Source organism: Lepidochelys kempii, chromosome 8, assembly GCF_965140265.1.
Source record: "Lepidochelys kempii isolate rLepKem1 chromosome 8, rLepKem1.hap2, whole genome shotgun sequence".
Classification (NCBI taxonomy): Eukaryota; Metazoa; Chordata; order Testudines; family Cheloniidae; genus Lepidochelys; species Lepidochelys kempii.
Window position 1 is genome coordinate 39452972 of NC_133263.1, and position 20814 is coordinate 39473785.

General features: G+C 55.0%; 1 protein-coding gene across 2 annotated transcripts in view; it reads right to left on the bottom strand.

Moving 5' to 3' along the window:
• The window catches only part of LOC140915812 (START domain-containing protein 10-like), a 91632-nt gene that overhangs the window by 38400 nt on the left and 32418 nt on the right, over positions 1–20814 (bottom strand). The window contains exon 1 of one of the 2 annotated variants that reach the window (XM_073356190.1): positions 6981–7161. The exons of the other annotated variant lie outside the window; for it this stretch is intronic. Coding sequence (XP_073212291.1) covers positions 6981–7145 — 165 coding nt within the window. The 5' untranslated portion in view covers positions 7146–7161. Of the gene's footprint in view, positions 1–6980; positions 7162–20814 lie in introns of those variants that run through there. 2 annotated transcript variants of the gene reach the window in all.

Consider the following 20814-nt stretch of genomic DNA (forward strand, 5'->3'; position numbering starts at 1 on the left):
GATAAAAAGGAAGGTCCTCTCATGGATTGAGAACTGGTTAAAAGACAGGAAACAAAGGGTAGGAATAAATGGTCAGCTCTCAGAATGGAGAGAGGTAAATAGTGGTGTCCCCCAGGGATCTGTACTAGGCCCAGTCCTATTTAACATATTCATAAATGATTTGGAAAAAGGGGTAAACAGTGAGGTGGCAAAATTTGCAGATGATACAAAACTACTCAAGAAAGTTAAGTCCAAAGCAGACTGCGAAGAGTTACAAAGGGATCTCACAAAACTGAGTGACTGGGCAACAAAATGGCAGATGAAATTCAATGTTGATTGAAAACCATAATCCCAACCAGTGTTTCCTCTAATTTTTCCCACCCATGTGCGGAATGGATTTTGTTGCATGCACCAATATAGAGGTGATGTGTCACACATCACCTTCATATCATTGCACATGTAAGCAGAGTCAGGATGAGCTCCACCCTGACATCTGGTGGTGAGGTGTGGCAAGTTGTGGAAAAGAACTTCAGTGGATGATCTCATTTCCATAGGCACACCCACCCGGCCTAGAATGAGGCCATAACTGCCCAAATGGTCACTTTGGCTGTTGTGGGATCCCCAGTGTCTCTGTTATTGGGGTGGGAAGAATAAATTGTTATTACCCTGATTATGGGAACTGTGCTTGGAACTGTACTTGGCCTTTTGTTATGATGGAGGGACTCACCATCAACTAAGTAGCACTCGCTAGGCAAGGGACATGGGTTCCAAAACTCTGTGAATTGAAAGAGGTATTAGTACCTGGTAGGCCCAAAACACCAATTGCACCTCTCTTCTCCCCCCCCCCCCCCCTCTCTCCACTGTGGAATGTCAGAACTAATTTTGGTTCTGTTAAGAGTCTTGCTACAGGTACTGTGCTAAATTCACTTTAGCCTTATGGTGTACCAGCCCTAAGGTTCCTACTACTATGAGCTGAAATCACTGAGCACTATGTCAAGTAGTGGGGAGCTGGAAGATCTGGAGTGCAGTGGTGCTGTTCATGGATAGGCTGGCGGAGTGTTCGTGAGATGGCGAGGTGACCTGTGCAGAGCGGAGCCGTTTGTGAGACAGCGGAGCCCTGTGGGGCAGTCAGCTTCAGGTCACATAAGGTGCCCCTTACCTCTTTCCCCCAAACACAGGCACATTTTTAGCCAGACTGGGGAGTAACACTCTGCAGATGAACTTTTGAACTCTGGGGCTAGACTTCTTGGACTTTGGGTGATTTGTGGATTGCTGGAGTCGAGACGTTTGGTTCTGGGACTCAAGAACCCGAGGGAAAGGATGTGGCCCAATTTGCTGGGGTGGTTCTTTGCTCATGGTTTGGTTAATGAATACTAGTTGTGATGTTTCCCCAATTTAATGCTGATGTCGTTTATCTCATGTTATTAAAGATTCTCTGCTACACCGAGACTCTGTGCTTGCCAGAGGGGAAGTATTGCCTCTTTGAGGTGCCCAGGGGGTGTGTAAGATTTTCCCAGGTCACTGGGTGGGGGCTCGAGCCAGTTTTGCATTTGCTTTGATGAGAGGGAACCCCTGTGTACTGAACTCAGCCCTTGCTGTTATCAACTTGGCCTGGCAGAAGGGTTACACACATAACAAAATTCATGTGGTGGGGTGGGGCTGAGGGGTTTGGAGTGTGGGAGGGAGTTCGGGGGTGGGGCAGAGGGTTGGGGTGCAGGGCTGTGAGGGCTCTGGCTTGGGGTGCAGGCTTTGGGGTAGGGTTGGGGATGAGGTGCTCAGGGCTGGGGCAGAGGGTTGGGGTGTGAGGAATCTGGCTGGGGGTGCTGACTGGAGTGGGGGTGGGAATGAGGGGTTTGGGGTGCGGTAAGGTGTTCTGGGGCTATGGCAGGGAGAGAGGACTCCCCCTAGCTCTTTCTCCCTGCCGCAGCAGCAGCAGCTGGGTTAGGGGAGAGAGGCACCTCTCCCTGCTGGGGCAGCTCTGGGGCTGCAGGATAGTCACACCTCCCCCTGCCTCTGCAGGTCTGGCCAGGGCTGGGTTCAGGAACGGGCCCTCCAGCTGCAACAGGTCCGGGCTGTGGCAGGGTCTGGGCCATGCTGTGCTACCCCAACTGCAGTCGGGTCCGGCCCAGGCCATCCGGGTTCAGGCCAGGCCGCCCTGTGCTGCCCTGGCCATGGCTGGGTCCAGGCCGTGCTGCCTATGTTCAGGCCAGGCCACCGTGGCTGGGTCCAGGTCGCGCCATACCGCCCTCGCCATGGCTGGGTCCAGGCCATGCTGTGCTGCCCCGGACAGATCCAGGCCAGGGTAGGGACACCCCAGCCATGGCAGGTCTGGGCCGTGGCATAATTGGGGCCTGGAGGCTGCCTCGGCCGTGGCAGGTTGGGGCCGGGCTAGGTTGGGGCCGTGGGAGGGCCGCCCCTGCCCTGGCCGTGGTGGGGAGGGATAGCTCAGTGGTTTGAGCATTGGCCTGCTAAACCCAGGGTTGTGAGCTCAATCCTTGAGGGGGCCATTTAGGGATCTGGGGCAAAAATTGGGGATATTAGTCCTGCTTTGAGCAGGGGGTTGGACTACATGACCTCCTGCGGTCCCTTCCAACACTGATATTATAACTCTATGAGGAACCTGGGCAGGTTCCCTGAGTGTCTGTGCGGTGCTAAATAGGCTGCTGCACGGCCAGGCAGCTTACAGGGAACTTAGATCCCAGCTGTACGTGTAACCCTTCTGCCCATCACAGTTGGCAACAACAAGGGCCGGGTTCAGTATCTAGGGCAGAGGTGGGCAAACTACGGCCCCGCAGGACAGTCCTGCCTGGCCCCTGAGCTCCTGCCCAGGGAGGCTAGACCCCAGCCCCGCCACGCTGCCCTGTGGGGAGCACTCTGGCCTGCCCCTCCTTCCGGGCAGCATAGCTTGTGCCCACCCACCTCCCAGGCTTTCTAATAAGCCAGTCCTGCCACTCTGAGCGGCATGGTAAGCGGGTGGGGAGCAGGGTGGTGGTGGTGGGATAAGGGGCAGTGGATTCAATTTCGATAACACAATGCAAAACCGGCTTGAGCCCCCACCCAGTGACCTGGGACAATTACATACCACCCCGCTGGGCACCTCTGAGAGGCGATACTTCTCCTCTTGCAAGCACAGAGTCTGATTGTAGCAAAAGCCTTTTAATAAAGGAAGGGAAACAATGCAGCATTTTGTTGGGGAAACACCACAAACAGGATTCATGACACAAACCATGAGCAAAAGACCCACCTGAAGTCAGTTTGGCAGTGTCCTTTTCCCCACAGGGTCTTAAGTCCAGCAACCCAGCAGTCACCCCACCTGTGGTTTCTGTCCTTAGTCAGTGCAGCCCCCAGAATTCAGAAGTTCATCTGCAGAGTTTACCTCCCAGCCTGGGTGGAAGTGGGGGGAGGTATGGGGGCATCCTACATGCTCCACTGCTCAGGTCAACAGCTGCTTGCCATGCCTCTCTGTGTGGTTCTGCTGCAGTCCTCAGTGCTAGCCATCCTGCTAGTTGCTTGCTAATATGTCTTCAGGCCCCCCCCTCAACACAGCACTCAGTAACTTCAGCTCTCTAGTGATTTCAGCTGCCAGTAGGGGGACACCAGTGTTAGCACACTCAGAACCACTAGCCCAAGGTAGACTTAATGCTTAGACCTAGGTATCTGTGATTTCAGCTCTGCAGCATGTAACAAGACTCCTAATAGAGTCAAAATTAGCTCTATTATTACACAATAGCAACAGAATAGACACAAAACAGGACTAAGAACCCCTCTCTCTCACTTCACTGTTCTTTGGAACCCATATCCCTTGCCTAGCGAGTGCTACTTAGTTGAGGGCAAGTCCCTCCATCATAAAATGTCAAGTACAGTTCTACTGTCCTTGATTCACATAACCAGGATAACAACACTTTATTACTCCTGCCGCAATAACAAAGAGACTGGGGATCCCACAGCAGCCAAAGTGACCATTTGGGCAAGCAGTCCCATCATGCTAAGCGGGGTGGGTGTGCCCATGCAAACGAGCTCAGCCCCTGAAGTTCTTTTCCACAACTCACCACCAGATGTCAGGGTAGAGCTCATTCTGACTCTACTTACATACATATAAAATGATGGTGTCTAAATTAGCTGTTACCACTCAAGAAAGATCTTGGAGTTATTGTGGATAGTTCTCTGAAAACATCCACTCAATCTGCAGCGGCAGTCAAAAAAGGGAACAGAATGCTGGGAATAATTAAAAAAGGGATAGATAATAAGACAGAAAATGTCATATTGCCTCTATATAAATCCATGATATGCCCACATCTTGAATTCGGTATGCAGACGAGGTCGCCCCATCTCAAAAAAGATATATTGGAATTGGAAAAGGTTCAGAAAACGGCAACAAAAATTATTAAGGGTATGGAATGGTTTACGTATGAGGAGAGATTAATAAGACTGGGACTTTTTAGCTTGGAAAATGGGGGATATGATACATGTCTATAAAATCATGACTGGTGTGGAGGAAAGTAAATAAGGAAGTGTTATTTACTCCTTCTCATAACACAAAAATTAGAGGTCACCAAATGAAATTAATAGGCAGCAGGTTTAAAACAAACAGAAGTATTTCTTCACACAATGCACAGTCAACCTGTGGAACTCTTTGCCAGAGGATGTTGTGAAGGTCAAGACTATAATGGGGTTCAAAAAAGAACTAGATAAGTCCATGGAGAATAGGTCCATCAATGGCTATTAGCCAGGATGGGCAGGGATGGTGTCCCTATCCTCTGTTTGACAGAAGCTGGGAATGAATGAGAGGGGATGGATCACTTGATGATTACCTGTTCTGTTCATTCCCTCTGGGGCACCAGTTTTGTGCAGGTTCCTGGTCCCACTTCCCAGGGTCCACTACTGGCCCCACACGTGAGGTGAAGTGGCAGCTCAGTCCCGGCCCCGTACTTGGGGTCCCGGCTGCCACCGGCCCCTCACTCAGGGCTCTTTTGCTGCCCCCACACCCGGGATCCCAGCTGCAAGACCCACACCTGGGGCTCTGCTCCCACCCCCAGCTGTGGTCCCAGGCTCAGTTCCCTTACTCCTGTCCGTGTCCCCCCCTCCCAGAGCCAGCTCTGGGCAGAGGGAGAACAGACAGGGGTAAGGGGATGGAGCAAGGTAAAAAGTTTGGGGACCACTGGCTTTCAGCACCCCCCACTGTAAAAATTGTTCCAGCACCACCGCTTGTCTTTCTCTGGTTTGTGACTCACTCAGAGCTTGCGGGGAGCTAAGCGGCCCAACACCTACAGAGTGGCAGCAGGGCTCATGCGCAGAGGCAGAAACTTAGGCAATGAGTGAGTTTAGGGGCCACAGGGTTCGGTGCACATGTTGTGCAGTGGAGTCAAACTTAGACTCAGGTGCCTAAATCTGAGATTTAGGTGCCTAAGTAGGGGGTGTAGGCACCTGAGTACCTTCAGGGCTCAGGATCCTGGCCATTGTAACTGTAACAAGAGAAACACAGGCGTTTGCACTTGGCTAATCTACATCATTCAGCAACAGCAGCTCTCCCTGCTTCCCAGCAGAGCGTTCTGAGCCTTCACTATTCTTAGCAAGGCTTCTCCTGAATGTGTCCCAGGACACCCTGAAGTGCGAGCTTAAACAATGAACAGGACACAGCCAGCTCCAGCTTGGCTCAGAACACATATGGCTCATTCTCAGGCCAGCAGGATGGGGGCGTGTTATGTTTGATTTGAAAGGAAATAACTTGTTTTTGACCCAAAACTATTCCCTGCATGTGTGACCCCAACATCACAGGCTTCAGAACCCCAGAGGGAAACTGACTCCCACTGTGCATCATCGACCCAGAGAAGACAAAGGCAAAGCCAAGAAGCAAGCAAACAGCAGGCCCCCGGGTGGGTGCTTACATAGCCTTACCCCGTGAATAGGCTAGAGTGCTCTTAGGGATGAAGGCAAAGAAACATGTTTGTTTCAAGCAGGATTTTTCACCTGACAGTGTCGCTTTAAGACAACACCACAGAGGGGTGCCAGTGTAAATAAGCCAAGTCTACTTTGCACCTCAGTCCCCATGCCTTGGTCGAAGAGTGCCCAGATCGCTAACCCTTACTCCCCAAGTAACACCACTGGAGTTCATAGGGCATTGCACTGAACAGAGACCCATTGCTCACTTGCAGATTCCTTTATTTGCACTTGCTTCCGTTCTAACATGGGGACAGGTAAGTCGGCAGGCGACAGCAGTCCAAAATGCCCACCAGTGTTCAATTTGCAATGAAAGAGGTGCTGGGGAGCAAGCAGGTTTTTTTTACATTCATAACTGATACAGGAAGCCCAGAAGTACCAGGGCTCTAAATGGCCACGCCTGGAGGTGCCGGGGCTCAGGCCTGGCACAAATAAAGCACAGTTGCCCGTAAATGGGTACGCATCCGAAAATGAGCCTGAGCTACTTTCTGGGAGCTGTAGCACTTCAGCGTAGCCACTCACTGCTGCGGATGGGAAGGGTTCTCCCATTGCTGTAGTTAATCTGCCACCCTGAGAGGTGATAACTCAGTTGACAGAAGAAGTCTTCCCTCAACTGCGTGCTTTCTGCACCAGGAGTCAGGTCGCCTTAACTGCGTCGCTCAACGGGGTGGATTTTTCACACACCTGAGTGACGTAGCTGGGTTGACCTAGCTTGTTAGTGTAGCCCTGGCCTAAGTAACCCCAAGGCTTCCTGGAGTCTAGAACTAGCTGTGTGTGCATGTGTGTGTACATATGTTTGCGTGTGTGTACACACATGTAGAAACTTGGCACTAAGCAGCTTCAGTGAAACACATCAAGGCAGATTTGTACCTTCCAAACACACAAGGAGATTGAAAGTGGCAGAGAGGCCCCTGGCCACAGCGGGGGTTTGTCCCAACTCCTCCTGGCAGCACTGTGTCCAGGGAAAGGAGGGGATGAGAGTGGGTGCTGGCGGGGAGTCCCAGCACCTGGGGACAAAGCATGCTGTTGCTGTGGCACTGGCTGCACCTGCACGGGGCTCTTACCTTGATTTTCTGCACTGTCCGGCTCTCCCCCGGCGCCTGGCTCCACACCATCACCCCACCCTTGTTGTACTGGCTATGCCAGCCCTCCAGGCTCTCGCACTGGTCCCTGAATGAGCTGAAGTCAGAGTCGTCTGGGATATAAACCATCTCCCTTCCTCTCGACATGGAGATGAGCTTTGCCCAGCCCAGAGTGCCGTGGCCAGTGTGCGCCAGCCACCGGGGCCTGGGAAGTGGCTTTGCAGCACCTGGCACAGGATGGGTCTCTGCCTGGCCTGCTGAGAAACTTCCAGCTGCCGTCCTGGCTCTGCTCAGCTTTGTCTTGAGCTGGCTGCTCCGCTGTGCTGCGTCCCTGCCCTACTCACCCTGCCGCCCTCACCCCCAGAGCCTGGAGTCCATCCCTCTGCTCTCCCCAAACCTCCCCTTGGCAGGAGCTGTACACTGTGTCCTCTGGCAGCCCCTGGGCTGGAGAACTGCTGCTCCTATTCTCTCCGTTCCAGAGACTGTACTGTGCAGAGTAATTATCAGGAAGGCTCCTTCTCTGCAGTTGTTAATGCAGCTACTGGGAGCTCAGATATCAGATAAGCTCTGCAGACTGGTATCCCATTCCCTGGCCAGCAGGATCTCTGCTCCTCTATTATTCAACAGGTAATATCACACAGGTGTCTCAGATTTCTGTGCCAAGCTGCTCCCCGCTTTCCCTCCCCCGTCGCTCGCTGCCTTCTGTCTCAGAGTCTCTGGGCTGGACTTTGCAGCACTGAGTTACAGAACAGCTGATCACCTGCTGGGAACAGCAGCCAGCCACTGAGTCTGATGGGCCTTGCTAACTGCAGGGCATGGGCCAGAGGGGTCAGAGAGGGGACAGGTCTGCCTCGGCCAGCCTGCAGAATCACGCCTGTCCAGGACAAACTGCAAGGCTCCGGCAGTGGGTTCAAAGGCCAGGCTGTCTCCTGCTGGCACTGCCTATGACTGAGGGGCAGGGCAGTGCTGTTTTGTGACCCCGAGAACCCCTCAGTGTCAATGACAAAGGGTTCAATGTCATGTAACTGCAGCGCCTACCATGCCTGACGAACTCGCTACACCTAACACATTGCTGTCATGGTGTTTATCTACAAAGAATGTTGTGTAAGATCAGACCTGCGACTGGTCATCAATATCACTATGAAATGTACGTACTGACACTTGCATGAGGAATTATGAATACTCACTGATATTATGCTTTATAGTCTAACCAAACAGAGAACTGGGTTTTCCCCCAGACAAGAAAACGGAGGGTTACCGCCCTCTCTAGTGAATGTTTTTGAGCTGCTGCCTGTGTTAATCTCACTTATAATATCTGTATTCCATACTGTAAGGTAATATTTGAGCAGTTGAGTTGTGAATCCCTGTGACTGTGTAAATCCACCGGACAGTAGAGAGACATTAACTAGTGTGAAGGGCTGGTCTCCAACAGACAGTTAGTTAAAAAACAACATACATAAATAAATACAAATATCTTTTATTGGGCCAACTTCAGTTATCTCTCTCACCAGCAGTAGTTGGTCCACTAAAATATATTACCTCACCCACCTTGTCTCTCCAGTATCTCAACGGTGTCATGTGAAGTATTGTGTGTAAACTGTGTAAACGGAATGGCCTTGAAAATCATTTTGTGATGTATGTCTGGGTTGGGTACGAAGAGCTATAGACGTGGGCTGGAAATATGTTCTTAAAATGTTCAAAAAACCCAGCCTGCCCTAAACAAAGGAATGTGTATTTACTCTCTGACCAGCTTGCTCACTGGCAGAGGACAATGGGAGTACATTTACATATAAGGTAAGCAAAGCCATCAAGCTGAACGAGCAGGGAAGAACCTTATTTAACAATCAGATGGGAGGACAGAATCTGCACCCCAGGAAGCCCTCCCAGTTCCTGAGGCAGAGACAATGGACTTTGAGTAACATAAGGGCAGCAAAAAGACCTTTAAGTGATTCATCACTGAGGGGGCATAGGGTACAGCTCCCTGAGAGCCTGGGAAAGTGGCTTCCTAGTCTGGAGGGCTGGGGATGCTGGCAACTTGGTATAAAGAAGAAAACTGCAGAGGCAAAGATTGTAACTTGCTAACATTAAGCTGTAGTCACTAGAAAGCCTGGTTTGTTTGGATTATAACCAGACCTGTCTCTTTTTCTCTTGCTTAGGATCACTTAAAGCTCTGCTCTTTGATAATAAATTTATTCTTGTTTTATTTCAAAACCGTCTCAATGCTGGTTAGAGTGACGTGTGAGTCTTCAGCTCACCTGCCAGGTTGATGAGTGCCCTGTCCCTATGCAGGCAGTGAACATACTCATTTCTGTAAGTGTCCAGAGAGAGGGACTGGACACTGCAGGGTGATGGCTGTGGGGAACTTGCGAGCTGGGGTTCACTGCCTTGTGGCTTAGACTGACATAGTGCTGCAGAGTTTGCTGGCAAGGTGACAGGCTGGCGTGGCTGGGAGCTGACAGCTTATCTGCAGCAAAGCTCTCTCTTGCAGAGGCTGAGAGTGGTAACACAAGGGGCTCACAGCTCTGGGTGTCCAGAACACAATGTCACACCCCTTCTATTGGAGACACTCCATTTTGCTACTCTGACCAGACCCTCCTGTCCTTCCCGCCAGCCCCTTCCCTGTCTAAGGGCTCCTCAAAGCCTGCAGAAGACGTGGCCCTGGCACTATGTGTGGGTGGAGGATTGAGTGTGCACTGCCCAGCTGGACTTTGATAATTGGTTTCAAACTAACGTGTCTCCAGTACACAGTAGGGTGCTTCATGTGTCCTTTCCATGTAGGAGCTGCACTCTCCTGGCCTGGGGGGTGTTTTGTGTGTGGAGAAACAGCAGCTCTGCCTCGTGTTTCTGGGCTAACTAGACCTTCGAGCCCAGGCAGGTGTGAGGAGTGGCTGTGCTCCATGTGCTACTGGACTGACCAGAAGTCTGAACTACCAGCAGGTCTATACCTGTGGCCTGAGCATTCCCACTCAAGCTGAGCTGGGCCTGGCATGTTTCCATCCCATGCAGAGCTGAGACTCTGGATGCACCAGCCCCCAGCCGAGCTGAAGAGACAAGCACGGACCCTTCCCGTGTCCCTGGACACCCCACCTCCAGCCCAGCCACGGAGGCAAACACGGACCCTCCCCGCATCCCTGGACGCTCTGCCCCCAGCCCAGCTACAGAGTCAAACACAGCCTCCCCGGGCAGACTGCCGAGGCTATTACAGTATTTGTGCTTTGGTTATTATGCAAAAATGGCCTCAAGTTGGCACCTCCCCATTGTTTCCTTTGAGGAGCAGCTGGTATATTTTGTGAGGGCTTCTCTCATTGTTTGGCCATTTGCAGCCCAGTGCACAAAGACCTTCCCCTTCATCACCCCTTTCTTTGATCTTGTGCCACTCTTACCCAAACAGCGCCCGCCTGCTTTGTCAGTGCAACTCTCCCCTAGCCATGAGGCCCTCTGCATCCTGTGCAGTCCAGAGGACACTCTTCTAAAGCCTTCTCAGGCCATCTTTCATCTGACCCCTCACTTTGTGGTGCCTTTGCTGGGCATGGATGGGGTCATCAGCTGTGCTGAGTCCATAGGGGGATTCTACTGTCCTCTGGCTTGATCCCTGCTCCACTCATCTTGACTTCGCCCCATGGTCTCTGCCAGTGGCCAGGTTTGAGCACCACAGGGGGGTGTTTGTGTGTGGATGGGTGGGGCAGGAGATTGCAAGGGTTCAGAGGGCGAGGAAGGGTTGAAAAGGGCTGTTTGAACCCATGGAATCCCTTCTTTGATCCCAATGCCCTGCCCCTGCAATGTGCACCCAAAACCTGCACAGACCCCAGTGAAGGCTGTAATGGCCCAAGTAGGTTGAGGCTCCCCAGGGCACACCCCATGCAGGAGCCAGGCCAGATATTGTAAAATTCAACTTTGAAAAGTCTCAAATGAAATTCTGGGCCAACTATTCAATTTCCCCCAACCTTCGCAATCAGGAAATGGGCCTGAGGTTGGGACAAACCTGCGAGGTTTATAAAGATCTTCCTGGTCCCCCGACGATTCACAGTGTTCAAAGCTGCCCCTTCGCAGCTGCTGCCGCCAATGTCTGGGTCATGTTTCCTCAGAGCATTGCACTCGCATGGACACCCCGTAACCAGTGATGAGCTGCCAAAATCTTAACAACCGGTTCCCTATAAAAAGCTCTGATTTAAGGGATGTGCCCCAGTATGTATTTTTTGTACCAACAGGGTTACCATATGTCCGTATTTTCCCTGGACGGCGATTTAAGAACCAAAAAGCCTGACCTGTCCAGGAAAATACGGATGTATGTTAACCCTACCTAAGGTTCCTTTTTAAAAAGATGGGTCTGAACTAGAAATGAGCTCCGTTTCACATGTGTGGGTCCCCGCCACTCCCTGGGGGTGTGCTAGGGTGACCAGATGTCCCGATTTTATAGGGACAGTCCCGATTTTGGGGTCTTTTTCTTATATAGGCTCCTATTACCCCCCACCCCCTGTCCTGATTTTTCACACTTGCTGTCTGGTCACCCTACGGTGTGCACATGTGTGGGTCCCAGCTGCTCCATGCCCCCCCCTCATTGAAGCAGGTGTGCAAGGTTACTGCCCTGGGAACTGCAGGGCACCAGTGGACGTGGGGCTAGCTGCAAACAGAGGTGTGTACAGGGCTAGCTGGAAGCAGGGGGTGCGGGGCTGGCTGCGGGCAGGGCAGGAGCTGACTAGAGATAGGGGCTGGCTGCAGGCAGGGCAGGGGGGTGCAGGGCTGACTGGAGACAGGGGGTGGCTGGAGGCAGGACAGAGGGTGTGGCAGGGGCTGGTGCGGGCAGGGCAGGGGGTGCGGCGGGGGCTGGTGCGGGCAGGGGGTGCAGAGGTGGCTGGAGACAGGGGCTGGTGCGGTCAGGGGGTGCGGGTGGAGACGGGGGCTGGCTGCAGGCAGGGGGTGCGGGGGGTGGCTGGAGGCAGGGGCTGGCTGCAGGCAGGGGGTGCGGCAGGGGCTGGCTGCATGCAGGGGGTGCCTGCATGCAGGGGATGCAGGGGTGGCTGAAGGCAGGGCAGGGGGGTGCAGGGGTGGCTGGAGGCAGGGGCTGGTGCGGGCAGTGGGTGTGGGGGCGGCTGGAGACGGGGGCTGGCTGCAGGCAGGGGGTGCAGGGGGTGGCTGGAGACACGGGCTGGCTGCAGGCAGGGGATGTGGGGGTGCCTGGAGGCAAGGCAGGAGGTGCAGGGGGAGGCTGGAGACAGGGGCTGGCTCCAGACAGAAGGTGCAGGGGGTGGCTGGAGGCAGGGCAGGGGGTGCACCAGAGGCTGGCTGCACGCAGGGGGTGCAGACAGGGGGCTGTAGACGGGGACTGGCTGTGGGCAGGGTGCTGGGTACTCACAGGGAGAGCAGCAGGATGCAGCCCAGGCCCAGCAGAGCAGCCGGGGACCCACCAGCAGCAGTGGGAGCCCCAGGGCCAGGGGTCGGGGGAGCAGCAACAGGGCTCGTGCCCCCAGCCAGGTGGCAGCCCACATGGCTCCCACAATGCAGCGGGTTAACAACCGCTTCTAAAACTGCTTCAAAATTTAACAACCGGTTTGCGCAAACCAGTGCGAACCGGCTCCAGCTCACCACCCCTGCAACCCTGACATCTGGCTGCAGCACCTTGTCCCTTGGAAACTTTCAGTGCATCTCTGCACAAGAAGAAGCAGGAGCCGCACAAGCTCTGTCGTGTGGCCTCTTGCAATCTAGCATTTGACCACTGGGTGCCTCCCAAACTCCACCAAGAAAAAATCCTGATTCAGCTCCTCAACAGGTGCAGAAATGGGTTACTCCCCTGGAGCCTGGGAGGAGCACCACTGATTTATACCCTATGGCCTGGCCCTGGAACATTGATCCTAATCAGTGCCGGTCCAATCCCTTCAGGAGCTGGGTTCACAGGCCCCATAAAGTGAGACAATCCCAGTACACTGCGGTCTGCAGGGCCCTTCCCCATGCTTCTGCTGCTGTGTCTATGCTGATTATATATGGTCTGTTTGTACAGCACCTGGCACAGCATGGCCCTGATTCCAGCGTGAGCATCTAGGTGCTACCACAATAATGATACAGTGCTTGTCATCAGGAGATCTCAAAGGAAGTCAGTATCACTATTCCTAGTCATCAATGGGGAAACTGAGGCAGACTGGCCTATGGTCACAGAACAGGCCTGCACCAGAGCTGGGAGTAGAACCAGTGGTGAGCTGGAGCCAGTTCGCACCGGTTCACGCCAATCGGTTGTTAAATTTTGAAGCAGTTTTAGAACCGGTTGTTAACCCGCTTCCCTGCAGGGGGCGCTGCGGCTTTGATGGGCTCCGGCTGGGAAGTGATGTAATTCCTCTTCCGGCCGCCGGGGGCGCTGCGCTGTGGGAGCCATGTGGGCTGCCGCCTGGCCGGGGCATGAGCCCTGTTGCTGCTGCTGCTCCCCTGGCCCTGGGGCTCCCGCTGCTGCCTGGCGGGTCCCCAGCTGCTTTGCTGGGCCTGGGCTGTGTCCTGCTGCTCTCCCTATGAGTACCCACCACCCTGCCCACAGCCAGCCCCTGCCTCCAGCCACCCCCGCACCCCCTGCCAGCAGCCAGCCCCCGTCTCCAGCTGCCCCCTACACCACCTGCCCGCACCAGCCCCCGCCGCACCCCCTGCCTGCACCAGCCTCCGTCTCCAGCCACCCCTCACCCCCTGCCCGCACCAGCCCATCTCCAGCCACCCCTGCACCCCCTGCCCGCACCAGCCCCTGGCGCACCCCCTGCCCTGCCTGCAGCCAGCCCCTGTCTCCAGCCAGCCCCTGCCCTGTCTCCAGCCAACCCCGCACCCCCTGCCCTGCCCGCAGCCAGCCCTGCACCCCTTGCTTCCAGCTAGCCCTGCCCCACGTCCACTGGTGCCCTGCAGTTCCCAGGGCGGTAACCCTGCACAACTGCTTCAATGAGGGGGGCATGGAGCAGCTGGGACCCACACATGTGCACACCGTAGGGTGACCAGACAGCAAGTGTGAAAAATCAGGACAGGGGGTGGGGGGTAATAGGAGCCTATATAAGAAAAAGACCCCAAAATCGGGACTGTCCCTATAAAATTGAAACATCTGGTCACCCTAGCACACCCCCAGGGAGTGGCGGGGACCCACACATGTGAAACAGAGCTCATTTCTAGTTCAGACCCATCTTTTTAAAAAGGAACCTTAGGCAGGGTTAACATATATCCATATTTTCCCGGACAGGTCAGGCTTTTTGGTTCTTAAATCGCCGTCCAGGGAAAATACGGACGTATGGTAACCCTGTTGGTACAAAAAATACATACTGGGGCACATTCCTTAAATCAGAGCTTTTTATAGGGAACCGGTTGTTAAGATTTTGGCAGTTCATCACTGAATAGAACCAGAGTCCCCTTAGTCCCAGGCCAGCACACCATGCACTAGGCAACACTTCCCCCTAGCAGTAAGTGTCTGTACCTGCACGACACCCCTGTGAGATAGGGCAGGTGTTATTTAGGGTCCAGTGCTGGGAGAATTTCTGCAACAAGAGCCCCGTACTCTGCTGCAGTGTTAATTCCCTCAGGCATGCAGCTGGAGGTTGGAAGTTCTCACAGTGAAGGTGTCAGAGACTCATTCTCTCTTGGCTCCATACAGCCCCTGGGAGTAACCGTCCTTCAGTGTGACAACCTTCCATGAAGGTTGCATTCTCTTGCCAGAGTTAGGCCCTCTGGCCTCACTACCCCCTGGGACCGTACCTCTGAGCTTTCTGCACACCTGTCTCTTGCCGTGTGCCCCCTCAGGGAGTCCACTCGCTTTGGACCCCCAGGGCCTCCACACCCAGAAGGAACAATGCCATCCCGGTTGCTAGCCTGTGCCAGTGTGAAACAGGGTTTATTGAATGTCTGAACCTAGCACAGGTGCTTCTCTGGGCCCTCAGGCCTAGCAACCCTCAGCACAGTACATCTAGGTCTCTCCTGCATCCAGGTGGGTTCTGGCTGCTCTCTCTCTCCAGTCCAGAAGTCCCCTTTTTCCTGCCAATCATCCTATAGCACCTCCCCCAACAGTTCCTCCCCTTTCCTTTATCTTCTGTCCCAGGTAAACATGTTTTTTCCCCCTCTGGCTGGAACTTGCTGGTCAGGTCACCAGGGTCCTCTCTCCTCAGCCCTTTGTCCTCCCACTGGCCAGAACCAGCTGGTTCCTGAGCTGGGCTGGGCCTCTTGGTCACGAGGTTACCAGTCGCTAGGGTACCCCATCTCTAGGCCATTTCCAGGCTGCTAGGTGAGGTCACACCTGGTCTAATGCAACAACAAGTCCTCTCCCACCACCTTGTTAAACATGCAGCACACAGGGAAATTGAGGCATGTATACAGTATTCATGTAAAACACTACAAAAATCCTCAGTGAGGAGTGTGTCACCACTGTGCTCCTGGAGTGGCCCAGCTCCATGGCTTCTGTTATGACAATGCTGTCTAGACAGCCTGGCTCTCCTCCCCCGACACAGTGCATGCCATGGAAGGGGGGGAGTGTGCAGTCACCTATCCTCCAAGCGGCCCAGCCATCCAGGCTGCACCTTCAGCTCCTTCCACTCCCTGGCTGCTCCCTGGACTCCAGCCCTGGCTCCCTGCCTCCGCCAGGTTCTACAGTGCAGTGCAGGGAGCGCGCTGTCATCAGCTAAGCTGGTTTGGGGGCCTCACTCCTAGTTTCTGACACCTGGGCTCAGTGGTGCTGTGGGTGACGACTCAGCGCAGGAATCTGGAGCACAGGCAGCCGCTGGCTCCACACAGAGGAAAAGGGCAGCAGAGGGAACATCCCCCGCCCCCATGGGGTCACTCACTCCAGCACCACCCCTTTTGAGAACAGGGGGTCACAGATCCGGGTGGGCCCCCTGCTGGTGGACTGCTGTGAAAGGACCCAGCTATTAGCTCCACAGGTATTGTAAGTCTCCAGGGCCTGGAAAGAGCTCCAGCAGTGCCCCTCACTCAGGGTCCCCAGGCACACTCTCGGGGTGCAGACCTGCTGCCTAGCACTGCCCCCTGAGAGTTGGAACAGCTGCCTGGCCCTTGGGCTCAGTGCTGACCCTTCAGACTCCCTGGTGTGAGCCCCCTGGATTTGGGGTAACTCTCTCCGTGTTCATTGTGAAGCATTTAACACAGGGAGAGACACTTTCCCAGAAGCCTAACACATGATTGCTCTTTGCACTTATCGGATAAAGCACAAGAGAGCCTCCTGCAGGCCACTGTGTGTTGCCTGGCTTCTCCCTCTGAAGCCTGGCCCGCTCTCCTGTCCAGCTCCCTTTCCTGTTCCGGTGTGTCCTTACTGAGATCACTCAGCTCTCCAACTTTCTGCTGCTCCAACCCCCAGCCCAACCCCATACACTCCCTTGGCTCCAGTTACTCTTTAGCATAACTGCCCTGGTGAAAGCACAGGACTTCCCCATTGTCCTCAGGGGGGGAACGGGTAGGTAGGGACAGTGGATACAGAGAGGTAGCCATGATGCAGCAGTTTTCATAGTCACAACTCATAGTAACTTTATAGTAGCTACCAGATTCCCAGATCATCACACAGGGGCTAAGGCACATGAGAGACCCGAGGCCTCTGGAGGGGATCCCATGGCCCCATCACAGCTCTGCTGTGGTGGTGTTGGGGACCCTGCATGCAGAGGCCTCTGCTGGCAGTGAGGAACTTGTGCACAAAGTTCCCTGCTCAGGGAGTGGAGGTCGGAGCCTTCCCAGAATGGATCCTGGCCTGTCTGAACCAGGGAGCAGCAGACCCCCAGCCTGCCCCAGCAAGAGGAGCAGAGAAAGCCTCCTACCAGCCCAGCTAGGTTGCCAACTTTCTACTCACATAAAACCGAACACCCTTGCCCTGCCCTGCCCCTCCTCCAAGGTCCTAACCACTGCTCACTCCATTCCCCCCCCCTGTCGCTTGCTCTCCCACCCTCACTCACTTGTTCATTTTCACCTGGCTGGATTAGGGAGTTGGGGTGCAGGAGGGGGTGAAGGCTCCAGCTGGAGGTGCAGGATCTTGGGTGGGGGCAGGGGGTTTTGGGCTGGGGAGTGGAGCCGAGGGGTTTGGAGTATGGGAGGGGGCCCCAGTCTGAGGCAGGAGGTTGGGGTGTGGGAGGGGGTGTGGGCTCTGGACTGGGGATGCGGGTTCTGAAGTGTTCAGGGTGCGGGAAGAGGGTCTGGCTGGGGCAGGGGGTTGGAGTTCGGGAGTTGTGAGGGCTCCGGTTGAAGGTGCACTCTGGGATAGGGCTGGGGATGAGGGGTTTGGGGTTCAGGAGGGCGGTCGGGGCAGGGACTGAGGGGTTAAGAGGGCAGGAGGTGGATCAGGGCTTGCCCCACCCCTGTCCCACCCCTCCTCCAAGGCCCCACCCCTGCTCACTCCATTCCCCCACCCACTGTTGCTCAATCTCCCCACCCTCACTCACTCGCTCATTTTCACTGGGCTGGGGCAGGGGGTTGGGGGGCAGGGGGGGGCTCTGTTGTGGGGCTGGGAATGAGGGATTTGGGGTGCAGGAGGTGGCTCTGGGCTGGGGCTGAGGGGTTCAGAGGGCAGGAAGGGGTTCAGGGCTGTGGCAGGGGGTTGGGGCGTGTGGGGGGGTGAAGGCTCCAGCTTGGGGTGCAGGCTCTGGGGTGGGGCTGGGGATGAGGGGTTTGGGGTGCAGGAGGGTGCTCCAGGGTGGGACTGAGGGGTTTGGAGTACAGGAGGGAGATGAGGGCTGGGGCAGGTGGTTGGGCTGTGGGAGGTGGGCAGGGGTGCAGGCTCTAGGGGGTACTTACTTTAAGCCGCTCCTAGAAGCAGCGGCGTGTCCTCCCTCCAGCTCCAGTGACCAGGGCTGAGCAGTGGGTTTCCTGCAGGCTGGTCAGGCGCGCCAGTGGGAATGGGCCCATCTAGTCTGTGGGGCCTGTGTGGGCAGTTCCCTTGGTAGCTCATGACAGGGGAGCCTGGCTCCCAGCTGGGTGACTGTCCCATCTCCTACTGTAGACCAGCAGTGCACCCTAACTGTGTTCTGTCACCCAGCTGCTCAGCTCCCAGGCTGTGGGAATTTGCTAGGCTGTTTGTTGCTAGATCAGGGGCTGGGTCCACTCTGAGTTATGGCTCAGCAGCCCAGCTGGCAGCCTGCCTCTGACCTAAGCTGCAGCCATGGGTGGCTTCTTCTGCCACTCAGGGGCCTGATCAGAAAATCTTCCATTTCACCAGCAGCTAATAACTCACCAGTGGAGCTCCGGGGAGAGGATCTGACAGCTAAGCAGGGATTATTTCCAGTTCTCTTCTAGGGGGAGATGTCCTCCTCCGCTCCTGCATTCTTTACCTTCCAATAATGACATCTCTTTCGACTCCCACTTCCCTTAGACACAAGCAAATGTTGCTTCTGACTTCCAGTTGTCACCTGTAGTCTCTGGACAAGTCCTTGCAAGCCTCCACTCCTCTGTCTATTCCCAAGCAATTCAAAGGAGGGGCGGAACCGTGCTGAACATGTTCGAAGGAGTACGCGAGATGAAACCCACATTGGATCAACTGAACATACCATTAAAGATTTTCTCTAAGCAATTAGCACCAAGACAACTAATAATTACTTTGTGCAGCGTGTTCGAAACACACTACACACATCTGTGTAGAAGGACTGTTCCCATAATATTAAGATAGTGCTATTAACAGAAACAGGCACGTATGAAAACATCTCCGTGCTAATTCCTAATAAGCAACTGTGTGATTCCTCTACTCAAACCAAAGGAGGAAAAGAACCCTGCAGCATCCCACAGTAACTGCATTGCTTCCAGAGATGCACCTGCCATTGTACACCCTTGGGAGCACCGTGCCCACCGTGATGCTCGGACGGGCATAGCGAGCAGAGTGCATTGGAGTCACACACTGCTGCCCGCACCAGCCCCTGCAGGGCTATGGGGTATAAACTGGCTGTGTGGCTGCACCGTCCTTCAGTTCCTTCACCACCTTCAGGAATCCCTCTGCCAGGGAGTGTGGCCTATCTGAGCAGCCACCCTGCAGAGCACCAGTGGGACTGGGAAGGGATCGGTTTCCTCCTTTGAGATTTGTCCCCGCAGGCTAGGAGATGAGCAAGTGGCTGAGGAGGCAGGGAGTCTGCTGCTGTGGCCGGTCTTTGGAGCTTTTCTGCCTTGGAGGTTGGGCCGACCAGCTTGTGGCCTCTCCTGGACACCAACATCAAACAGGTTTTTGGAGACCAACAACACAGTAGTGCACAAGGCCTTGGACCAGCTCCCGGGGGCTCCAGTTGCAGCACCCCTGGGGTCAGCAGCAGGCCCTAATGAAGAGCAGAAGGAAGCACAGCCCAGTGGTGCCTGCAGCAGCCCAAGGGAAGCCACACTTGAGGGCTGGGCCCAGTGATAGCAGTGCGAATGGGGAGGATTGCTAGTTTACCTGCACTAGCCCGGGGAAAGACCAGGGTGCAGGGGGCCATAAGGTGAGGAGGGAACTGGCGAGGAGGCAGCCCCAGTCTGCTGCACGCAGGCTCAGGAGCTACCAGGCATCCAGGGCCACAGCCCCTTTCCTACCCCAGGCTGCTGGGAGGGGAAAGCAGAGTATCAGAGATGCCAATGGACACAGGAAGGTCCTGCACTCGGGACAGCCAGGGCACTCCGTTTCTCTCTCTCTCAGAGAAATGTTCTTCAAAGGGTCTCTTTAAGAGAGGCCATGTCTGCACAGCTAGTCTGAGTGTTGGGCAGCTGGTGTGACCTGGGCGTGGATGGCCCCCCTGCAAAGCCCTGCTCGCATTACTGTGCCCTCACTGGCACTGGGCTTCTCCATGTGTCTGGGGTCATTCCAAGGCCCTTTGCTCTGAAACACTGGGATTCTGTCCCAGTCAGTTGTATCTATGGCAGGGAGCTTGTCTGCCCATTGCGGGAACTGTGGGAAGGCCTTGGGGGGCTGTGAGCCCTGGAGTGACCAAGCCCGCATCCTCCCTGCCATGTGGTCAGGTTCAGTCCAAGTTAAAGCAAAGCCTGGGTTCTAACCCACCCCAAGCCGGCAACTAGCCTGCACTTAGAACTCCTCCAAAGCCAGCTCAGGGTTTTCTGCGCGGATAGCTGGGGGGTGGTTGGGCTAAAACCTGGGTTAGAGCCTGACTTAAGTGTCAAGTGCAGGCATACATGTAGTGGGGCTGCCTGGGACCCTGCACTCTGGGCCTGCCCACCTTGCATGGGCCCCTCATCCCAGCCATGCCATCGCCTGCCAGTCCCCCACCCTAGGGGAGCCTAGAGATGGGCTGTTCTCCAGGGGTAGTGTTTCCAGAACACTCTCTTTCTTTAGCTGGATTCCAGATCCCTGAGGGACTTGGCCCTTCCTCTCCGCAGGTCCATTAGCTTGGTCGGTCCTGGTCAGTCGTACATTGAGTTCCCTTTTCCTCCTAAATAGAACAAAAGCTTCTCTCCCTGATGGCTACTCCCACGGCACTTCCTTCCTTTCCAGAGAGCACGGCACTAGCCAGTCAGCATTCATAGCTCCTTCCTCCTGTAGGAGAGTTGGTGTGATTGGTAGCAGCTCCCTCCCTCGGCATGGGGAAATCACCAGGTTCCCTCTTTCCCAGACAGACTTTCCCCCACCGCCCCGAGCTAAGCTCCTGGAGTGACTGCTGTCCTGCCACTGGGGCAGTGGGGCCCTTTGTTCAGTCCCAGGTTCCCCAGCCCTGGAACCATACGCCTCTCCTGGAGGCTGCCACTGGGTTCTGAACAGGCTGCCTGGGGTGGGGGTAGTTTGCCTTTGGCCCCCTGTTTGAGAGGCCCCTGCAAACCAAATGGTGGTGTGATCTGGTGGCAGTGCCTCTCAGGTTTGGCCCAGTTGTCCCCTCTGGCACGACGGAGGGGTGGCCAGGCCAATCCTGAATGG